Source organism: Lepidochelys kempii, chromosome 2 (genome assembly GCF_965140265.1).
Source record: "Lepidochelys kempii isolate rLepKem1 chromosome 2, rLepKem1.hap2, whole genome shotgun sequence".
Taxonomy (NCBI): domain Eukaryota; kingdom Metazoa; phylum Chordata; order Testudines; family Cheloniidae; genus Lepidochelys; species Lepidochelys kempii.
The window spans coordinates 110,502,183-110,512,292 of NC_133257.1; the positions used below are offsets into that span (position 1 = coordinate 110,502,183).

The window sequence follows — 10,110 nt, forward strand, 5'->3', positions numbered from 1 at the left end:
ACCTTCACTGAAAGGTGCAACAGAGAGCAGGTCACTAATGGCTCAAAGGGGGGGACCCATCAGCTTTGTTAAGACTAGATTCAAGCTCCCTGGTAGAACACGGTTCTGTACATGCATAAATAGTCTGTCCAAACCCTTAAAAACCTTATAGTCATCGGGTTGGAAAAAAAGGAGAGGTTATCCACATGAGGGTGGAATGCTGATAACAGCCACTAGGCATAGTGTGATTGAGCTAATTGCCAATCCTTGATATTTCAGATACAAAAGATAGGCTGGACTATGCTGAATAGAAGCAGGAATATGGGAGATCCCTTTCAGCTTCAACCAGACGGAAAACCTTGCTAAATGGGAGAGGTAAGTCATTCTGTTTGATGGTTTTCTACTACTATTCAGCAGTACCTTCTGCATCTCTCTAGAGTAGGACTCCTCCACTGAAGTTAAAGATGAAGACTCCAGGCTTTTAGGTGAAGGGCCTGAAGACTGGGGTGGAGGAGGCAGCCAAACTTCTGAGCAATCAGGTCTGTGTGAAATGGGAGTGATTGTGAGGGACTAATTGAGAGGTCCAAGAGATGAGAAAACCAGTGTTGATGGGGCCATACCAGGGCAAATTGCTACAAGACAGGCCTTGTCCTGGTTGGCCTTGCACAGAACAAGAGGGATAGGGAGAAAAGTGACCACAGCAGTAGAAAAGCATCTGTCAATGAACCCAGGCTCAGTTCTGCTCTGAAGCAGAACTGGTGAAATTTTGTGTTGTCCTTTGTTGCAAAGGGATCCATTTGGGGAGTTCTCCAGAACGGGAAAATGGACCTTGCTACATCTGGGCAAAGGGACTACACATGGTGATTATTAAAAAACCTGCTCAGGTGATCTGCTAGCATATTCCAAATACCCAAGAGGTGGGCTGTATTCGGAAGCATAGAGGTGTCGATGCAGAAGTCCCAGAGGAATATTGCTTCCCAACAAAGTTTACATAAAACATGGCACCAGTATTCCCCTTACCTGAACAAGAGGAAGGAACGCCATACAAGGTAAGCACAACTCCTTGATGTTTACATGTAGGCTGAGATCTTGGGGAGACCAGAGATCTTGCATCTGCAGGGGTCTCACATGAGCCCCCACAACCCATGTCTAAAGCATTAGTGACTAAAGTAAGAGATTGCTGAGGCAGGGTGAAAGGAACTCCCTTGCAGATGTTGATTTGATTGGTAGACAGACACAGGAAAGATAAGATGTGACTTGGTATGTGCACTAACATATCTATGGGATGCTTTTTTAGTTAATACACCTCTGCCAACTAGCCTTGAAGGCGTGTGAGAGACAGTCTGAAGTACTGGACCACGAAAGTGCCACTCCGCCATGTGCCTAAACTTACACCCCCGGGGTGAGAGAATAAGCTCTTAAGTCCAGAATGAGGTTTTGCATTGCCTGAAACCTTTTCGGCAATAGTAAGGCCCTGGTTGCTGTAGAGTCCACAACCCCACTCCAATGAATTCTGTTCCACAGATAGGACTGACTTGTCTGAGTTGATCAGCAGACCAAGTGCATTGAAGGTGGATCAGATTATGCCTATGCTGGACATCACCTGCGACCTGGATTGACCTCTTATCAGCCAGTCGTCCAAGTAAGGGACTACATAACCCCAACCTCCAGAAGAAAGCTTCTACTACTGCAATGCACTTTGAAAAACAAGTGGGGCAGCCAAGAGATTAAAGGGAACCATTGTAAACTAATAATGGCAACTGCTGACAATGAATCTCAGAAATTTTCTGTGGCTCTCATGAATTGCCATGTGAAAGAAGGCATCCTTTAAGTCAAGAGCAGCGTATCAGTCCCCCAGCTCTAGGGAAGGGATTATGGAAGCTAGAGTGACCATCGGGAATAGCAATTTTTGTAATAACTTGTTTAACTACCTTAGGTCTAGGCTCCCTTTTATCTTTGGGATCAGGAAGTACTGAGAGTAAAATCACTTTCCCCTGAACAAAGGAGGGACCTCCTCTATAGCTTCTACAAAGAGGAGTGATTGTATTTCTTGTAATAATGCTGCTTTGTGAGAGGGGTCCCTGAAGAGGGATGGGGAAGGAGAGGAAGAAATAAATTGGAGCCTATATCCCACATCCACCATGCTTAGAACCCACCAATCTGTTGTGATGTGGGCCCAATGACGACAGAAGTGGGACAAGCAGTTTGAAAAAAATTGTAAAATAAAAAGGAGGCACTCTTAGAACTCGTAAAATGCTCTTGACCTGCCCATCAAAATGAGCTCTTGGAAGATGCTACCTGCCTTGATGAACTGGTGACTGCCAAAGCAGAGGGCAGTGGTGGGTGCCTTTTGTAACCTCTGCTCCTTCTCCTTGGCAGATCGTGGGCTTGAGGGGCAAACCCCCCCCCCAAATTCTGGGACTGATGAGAACAAAAGGCCTCCCACTTCACTGCTGGGGTGCAAATGTCCAGGGATTTCAGGGTTGCTCTAGAGCCTTTGAGAGGATGCAGAGCATCTTGTGAGAAGTGTGATTCTCAAAAGGTAATTCCTGGATTGTCTGTTGTACTTCTGGAGGGAGGCTAGAAGCGTGTAACCAGGATGAGTGGCTCATCATGATAGCAGAAGCCATGCTGCAAGGGGCAGAATCTGCTGCATCAAGACCTGCCTGCAGAACCATTCTGGCAACCAACCTGCCCTCCTCTATCAAACACCGGAACTCCTATTTCACCTTGTCTGGGACGTGTCTTTGAAACTCTGAAACTATATCCCCCAGGATGAAATTGTAGCACCCCAGCAAAGCTTTCTGATTTCGAATATGAAGCTGTAATCTCCTGTGGAATAAAGCTTCCTCCCAAGTAAGTCCAGCTTCTCATCCTCAATTTTTGGGGGTTGTTGTCTGTTGTCCTGTCTGTCTCTCTTTCTTATCGGCTGCTGCCACAAGGGAATCTGGAGGAAGATGATGACACAGGTGTTGGAACCCCCTGAGAGGGAACAGAGTACTTCCTCTTTGTTCTTTCTGCAGTCAGAGGCAGGGAAGCTGGGGTCTACCAGAGGACCTTGGTAGGCTCTAAGATAGTCTTATTTATAGGGACAGCTATTCTGGTTGGAGACACAGATGTCGAAACGTCCACTACCTTATGTGATCTTTCCCAGGCCTCCTCTGGGTGGATGTCTAAATCCATAGCCATCCTCCTCAACAATTCCTGATGGGTCTTAAAATAATCAGAAGGCAGATAAATAGGTTCCAATACAATTGCCTCATCAGAAGGCAAAGAGGATGCCAGCGGTACTGGGGGCTGGTCATGAGAGGGATCCCAAATCTGTTCAGAGCAAGGCTCAATACTGATGACAGGGTGCTTTTGTCACTGATGCACCTGATGACCAGTAGATGGAGCCTGCTAAGATGGCTGTAGAAACATTCTTGAATGAGGGAGGAAGCCCCTCAGCCTCCAGAAGGACCACTGCTATGGCTCCAGCCCCCAACTGTGCGTAGAGCCAAGAGTCCCTTCTATAAGCCCCTTCCTGGAACTAAGGCTGAACCCACGTCAGGTAGGCAACATACTCCTGATGGTGTGACTGGATAGGTTGGGATACATAGGATCCCACTTCAGAGTCTGATGAAGGAGAAGCCTCTTCTTGTGAAAATGGCAGTGCCACACCCACTGGTACCAGTGAAGAAGGTTCAGAGTCTGAAGAAAGGGAAGCAGAGAAGATCATCTGTGGCTTTCCCCTAGATAGTACCCCTTTAATCGATACTCTGATGGTTGAGCCCAATGGAATTGCCTGGTGCAGAGGTTAAGGCACTGACGGTGGCACATTGGGCACTGGTGCCAGGTGAATTTCTTGAACTGCTCGTGACAAGAACACTGAGAGATTTAGCAACTCTCTTGTAGCTTCACATGCCTCAGGAGTAGATGGCACCGGGAAGACACTCTGCGGTACCGGAGTGCGAGGAGATGCCAACGAAAGTGTGTTGGGAGCTGGTGTCAGCAGGCCGACACTGGGCTCTGGAGTCAGTAAACTCCCCTGTTTAAAGGCATGCTATGGGGAGTGGTTCCTCCTTAAACACACTCCCATGTCGCTAGAAGAGCTCGACCTCTTCACATCTTCCAGTGATCCTGGCACAGAGTCTGATTTCCAATGCCTCTTCCTCAGTACCAGCAACGCCAATCTGTCTCTCAGTATCGGTACTGCCAGAGGTGTACTACTGGCCAACACCAAGGTGCTCAGTACTTGGGCCAAGGAAGACAGCTCAGATAGAGGATATACTGCCAATTTGAGCAGCAAATGTTTTATTCTGGTTGTCCTGCCTTTTATAAAATGGGGCTTAAAGCCCTTGCAAATGGTACACTGGTCGCTCATGTGAGCCTCCCCCAAGCTTAAGGCAGCTGAGATGAGCTTTACTATTAGGCACTGCCTCACGGTAAGAGTGGCAGGGCTTGAAACCCAGAGCGCATGGTATATCTCCAGTACCAGGGCTGGAACCGAGACCAGGTGCCAGAACCACACAAAACACATTTTTTTTTTTAAAACTGACTAACTACCTATTAAACTGAACTAACTATACAATGGGTACTACAGTACACCCTCACTATATTCCCTTCATAATAACAAACCTTCAGTTATAATGAACCTGGTCCCTGGATTCCACCTCGAGCCCAGCTACAGAGCTGGAGCTGTCAGCCGCCCCACCCTCACTGATACTTTTGCTATAACAGACTCCTGGATATAATGAACAAATGGCTTTGATCCCAATGGGTTTGTTATAGCGAGGGTGTACTGTATTTACAGGATTTGACTAAAACTTGAAGGAGGACAGGAAACTCTAATAACCATCATGGGTGATAGGAAGGAACTGAGGTGGGTCAGGGGCAGCTTGACCCTTTATGCCTGTGCCTAGGTGTGAGACAGCAGACAGAACTTATGACGCCCTAATGGATACCACAAAGGGAAAATCTCTCTGAGAACTGTGCACTGGATTGCACGAATGCCTACAGTGGAATGGACAAGTGCAACCACTCAAAGAAGAGCCAAGGAAACCCTTACTTCCTTGTGATAGCAAATGGGTTTGTCTTTCTTGGGAAGACTTGCACTATTCGCTATATCTCATGTGCCAGTCAATTTGCGTGTGTCACATATCTCAATCTCTTACCTAAAAATTCTCTAGTCAATTACCATTTCAACCCCAAAATGATGGCCTGTATTGCACTTGAGCTTGAAAAGTCTGCATCTGGGTGGTGCACTGAATCACAATAGTTGAAATTCAAAATCCATAGCAACACTTGTTTGTGCATTTGAGAATAGGGAAAAATAAAAATCAGGCCTCAAAACTAAATATAAATCAAGCATCCAGTTTGAAAACACCCAGAAGATATATAGGGATGCTTACATTGTATTTTTAACCCCGAATTTCTTTGCTGTTCAAAATGTTAGGTACAATTTGAAGCACAGTCATTCCTTAAATACCAAGTTACATGTTTTACTAGTAGAAACATTAAATTTTGGTTTTCTTTAAATCCAACACCTTCCTGTACCTCACCTGTTGTACTTTGGTCACCATGTCCTTGTAAATCACATCCATGTTGGTATTCATAATTTTCACTAATGCAGATACAATGATCTCTGATTGCTGAGTAGTGAACCCTAAGCAAAACAAAATACAGCAAAACATAGCAAAATTATGCCTGAACAATTTTTTCAGAGATGTCTCTTTCAAATACTGTTCACAAAGATTTTTAATAAATTATGGCCATGGCAGAGGCCACAAACATACTCCTTCCTCCATTCAGAACTAACAACAGAACACAATGTTACTGTCCAATTAATTAAATTAGAAACAGACAAACATGCAAGGTTTCTCCACCATAAAATTAAAACTGCAGTATAGCTAAATGGCAACTTCTACTGTTCAGCACTATCCCTCAACAACAATATAGGATGGTGGTATTTTATTTATTTATTAAAACAGATGTGGGTACACATCAGAATGTCATATTGTCTCTCATGCCTGCTTAGTTTTTTGTGAACAAGCAGGTTATTGGAAGTTATAACCATGCTCTTCAAGAGCAGGAACCTGATTTTAGTACACTACTTGTTCAGAAAAATGTAAAAAGGTATGCACAATCCAATAAATCAGAACAAAACTAGTTGGTCTGTTTTAGGTCTACCAGTCTTTAAGACTCTGTAAAATATAACAATATGTAAAGTGAAGTGTATTATGATTTAACTCACTTCTGCTGATTATTGTAACAGTTGCAACATTCTACTAAGATATTTTGCAAAACAATAATCCCTCAAGAAGTACTTTCAACATTTGCAGGTTCACAATAAAGGCAGTGATATGATATTATGGATGAGAATTAAAAAAAATGCAAACGTAGGGCAATTACAAGGTATGTAAGAGTTAATTAAGTGTTATATAGCAGTCCTGACCAGTTTGTGACTTCAGTTACACAGATGTAAATCCAAAATAACAAAAGTCAAAATTTGATCTTAATAATGTCCCTTTAAAGCAGAATAAATATCTCAGTAAGTTTTAAGCAATCTTTATAAAAGCTATCTGACTAAGAATGGCACTTTTAAATTAAGTGTCACAGAGAAATAACTGCACAAGTTTAGTACTCTGAAACGATAATGAAATCATACAGCAGAAATAAGTTATAGATCACTCTACATATTTGAATAATTTGTAACAGAAAAGTTACCATTTTCTTCCAACAGGCACACTAGAGCATGGGTGTCAAAGAATAGCTTTCTACTCCCCGATAAGGAAAATTTCCCCTTGACACTGTGAGTTTGTAAAGATGATGCCACAGAGATGCTTAAGTCTACAAAAAACGCATACAAGTTACTGGGTCAATATGAAATGAAAGTACATTCACTAAGACACTTTTTATTCCTGTAAGAAGTTCACTACATACTTCCAATAACTAAAAATTGGCATTACTTTAATCTACTATAAAATTCAATAATCTCCCCCAACATACATGATTGCAACATGCTCAGGATGCTGGAGTTAGAGTGCAAAGCACCTTCCAGTCAGCTATTCTGTTCAGCTTTTTATACAGTTGTACGCCATCACCATGGTATCTGAGCACTTTCTAGTAGCGTATTACCCTTGTGAGTAATCTCTGTGAACTCAGTGGGACTACTTATGTATGAAGCCACATTACAAGCGGTACAGCAGCATAACTGCTCTGCCACAGCAGCGTAGACATTTCCTACAGCAACAGAGAGCACATCCCTTCAAGACAATTCTTCCATTGACCTAGCGGTGTCTACATTGGGACTTAGGTCAGCTTAACTACATCTCTCACACAGTGTGAATTTTTTATGCTCCTAAGTGACGTAGCTAGGTCAACCTAAATTTTAGATGTAAATGTGCTCTTACTCACACACACAGATGTTTGCTGGATTAGGGCTTAAATAACGCGTTCAGCACCTACTCAAGTCCGTGGGAGTTGAGGGCACTTGGTATTTTTGAGGACTAGGTCCACAATCTTAGGCCAGATCTACACTATAAATTTACATTGGTGTAACTGTCACTCAAGAGTGTGAACCTCCCCAACACCCCGAGCAATGCAGTTATCCCAATCTAACCCCCGGTGTAGACAGTGCTATGTTTATGAGGACTTCTCCTGTTAACGGAGCTACCGCCTCTTGTGGAGGTGGATTACTACGCGGATGTGAGAAGTTCTCCCGTCAGCGTAGTAGTGTCTTCACTGAAGTGCTACCGTGGCACCACTGCACTGGTCTAGTTACATCGCTGCAGCGTTTTAAGCAGAGAACTGCCCTTACTTCATTAGCTGTTACTTCCTATTATTTACTGAAATACAGTAGGACCTCAGAGTTACAAACACCAGTTACAAACTGACTGGTCGGCCACACACCTCATTTGGAGCTGGAAGTATGCAGTCAGGCAGTTGAAGGGGGTGCGTGTGAGAGCAAATACTGTACGATACCGTGTTAAACAAACTACTAAATTTGAGGTTCTGCTGGACTTGATGGCCCTTTAAACAGAAAATATTTATTCACAATCTGATATTTACCATTGTAAACAAAACTTAAAAACACACAGCAAATGCTGTTGCTGTTTGTCTTTTTCAAACAGAGTGTGAAGAGATGGGATTGTTGTAGGGAAGGGGAGATAGGCTGGAGTGCTGTGGCTACTGAAGAGTTATGAGGTTGACTTGTGATAAACACGACACCCATTTTATTATATGTAACAATTCCCACCAAAACTGTAGAGAAGATATAGTTGTGCTCAATTCAAATCTCCCGAATAAGTATAATAGGGTTAGTTTTCTGGATTAAGAATAACTGGAAAAAAAATAAAAGGAGTACTTGTGGCACCTTAGAGACTAACCTATTTATTAGCTCACGAAAGCTTATGCTCAAATAAATTGGTTAGTCTCGAAGGTGCCACAAGTCCTCCTTTTCTTTTTGCGAATACAGACTAACACGGCTGTTACTCTGAAACCTGGGAAAAAAATGCAAACACTTATTCCTACAACAGGCAGAAAACAGCATTTCCGCAGGAGCGTGAATTTTCTCGTGGGCAGCAACATCGGAGACCCTCCAGCTCGGTTTTACTAAACGCGGCTTGTCACAAGACCGCGGGCAGGCGGCGGAAGGCGCCTGTGCGGTTGCGCTGCGCGTGGAAACAAGCAGGCCTAGCCCGGGAGAGCCCGGGCTCCTCTCACAGACCCCCTCGGCGAGAGCAGACGCGCAGGCCGGAAGCCCCCGGGGCTGCCGGGGTGGGGTGAGGGCAGCCCGCGGCAGAGACTCCAGCCCCCAGCGCTGCGGGGCCTGGGGCGCAGCGCACACGGGCTCCCGGCTCAGCTGGCGGGGCTGCAGACTGGGCGGGCCTGGCCCTGCGGGTGAAGGCCGGGCGGTGGCGGCGGCGCTCGCGAGACCCCCCGTTCTCACCCCGCTCGCTGCGCGGGCCAAGACGGCGCAGGCGGCCGGTCCCCGCGGCGGCGGCGGCGGCAGCGCTGAGCCCGCTGATGCCTGTACTCCAGACTCGCATGGCGCCGCGGGCCGCATCCCCTGGCGGCGCGGAGGAGGCGGTTACTAGCGGGCGCGCGTGGAGGAAGGCTGCTAGCTGCCAGTCTCCCAGGCGACGGCGCTGGCGCGGGGATGTCACGTGAGGTGGCGGAGCGGCCCACTCCCCGCCCTGGCGGCTGGAGCAGGAGGACCAAGCACAGCGGAAGTCCGGCCTCGATCGCATCACCCTCCGCCTGAGGGCGGTACTAGGGCTGTCTCCTCAAACCCCTGCGCCCCGGCGTCTTAATTCCGGCACCAAGCTCCGCCAGCCCATTTGGGCACCCAGTGCGCATGCGCCTCTACGCGCGGATGTTTCCGCATGGTGCGCGGTGACGTCTGGGCCCCGCCCCTTGACGAACTGAGCGGCGTGGGCGTGGCTGAGTGCTGAGAAGCGCTGGGGCGCTGGCCAAGGGGGAAGGCTGGGGGCGGTCCCAGGCGCGCTCGCCCGCCCCCTGCTGGATTGGATCCGCCCCACACAAGGGCAGGCAGAAGAGCCAACCACGGGGCTGTAGGTTACCAGGGGCCCGCCTGGGCGTTGTCTGACGCTGTCTGAGCTCAGAGGGTGGGGGAGTTTTGGCACCCGCCGCCTTGCTTGGTGCAAGCCACTAAGGATGCGAGTCTGCATGAGACCTTTGCTGTGGGCAAAGAAGCCGGCCACGCAAGTAAGGTGTAACCACGCACCCAGGCACACACAGAGAAGGTAAAAGTAGATTGGTGACACTGAGTGTAAAGCACTCAGGGAAGGTCAAGAGAACTGACTGTAGTGCGGTGAGGTGCATCTGGTCCTGTGGCTTTCCTAGGTCTGTCTGTGTATAAAAAGAACAGGAGGACTTGGGGCACCTTAGAGACTAACCAATTTATTTGAGCATAAGCTTTCGTGAGCTACAGCTCACTTCATCGGATGCATACTGTGGAAAGCACAGAAGATCTTTTTATACACACAAACCATGAAAAAATGGGTGTTTACCACTACAAAAGGTTTTCTCTCCCCACTCTCCTGCTGGTAATAGCTTATCTAAAGTGATCACTCTCCTTACAATGTGTATGATAATCAAGGTGGACCATTTCCAGCACAAATCCAGGGT

General features: G+C 46.5%; 1 protein-coding gene across 4 annotated transcripts in view; it reads right to left on the reverse strand.

The window, feature by feature from the left end:
- MCUR1 (mitochondrial calcium uniporter regulator 1) overlaps positions 1-9,308 on the reverse strand; it is a 34,438-nt gene extending 25,130 nt beyond the window's left edge. The window contains exons 1-3 of one of the 4 annotated variants that reach the window (XM_073331939.1): positions 8,909-9,308; positions 6,685-6,807; positions 5,520-5,623 (exon numbers count right to left, since the gene is read on the reverse strand). In XM_073331939.1, coding sequence (XP_073188040.1) covers positions 5,520-5,623; positions 6,685-6,807; positions 8,909-9,209 — 528 coding nt within the window. In that variant the 5' untranslated portion in view covers positions 9,210-9,308. The remainder of the gene's footprint in view (positions 1-5,519; positions 5,624-6,684; positions 6,808-8,908) is intronic. The other 3 variants (XM_073331940.1, XM_073331938.1, XM_073331941.1) reach the window with 3 other exon arrangements.
- Between the last annotated feature and the right edge of the window lie 802 nt (positions 9,309-10,110).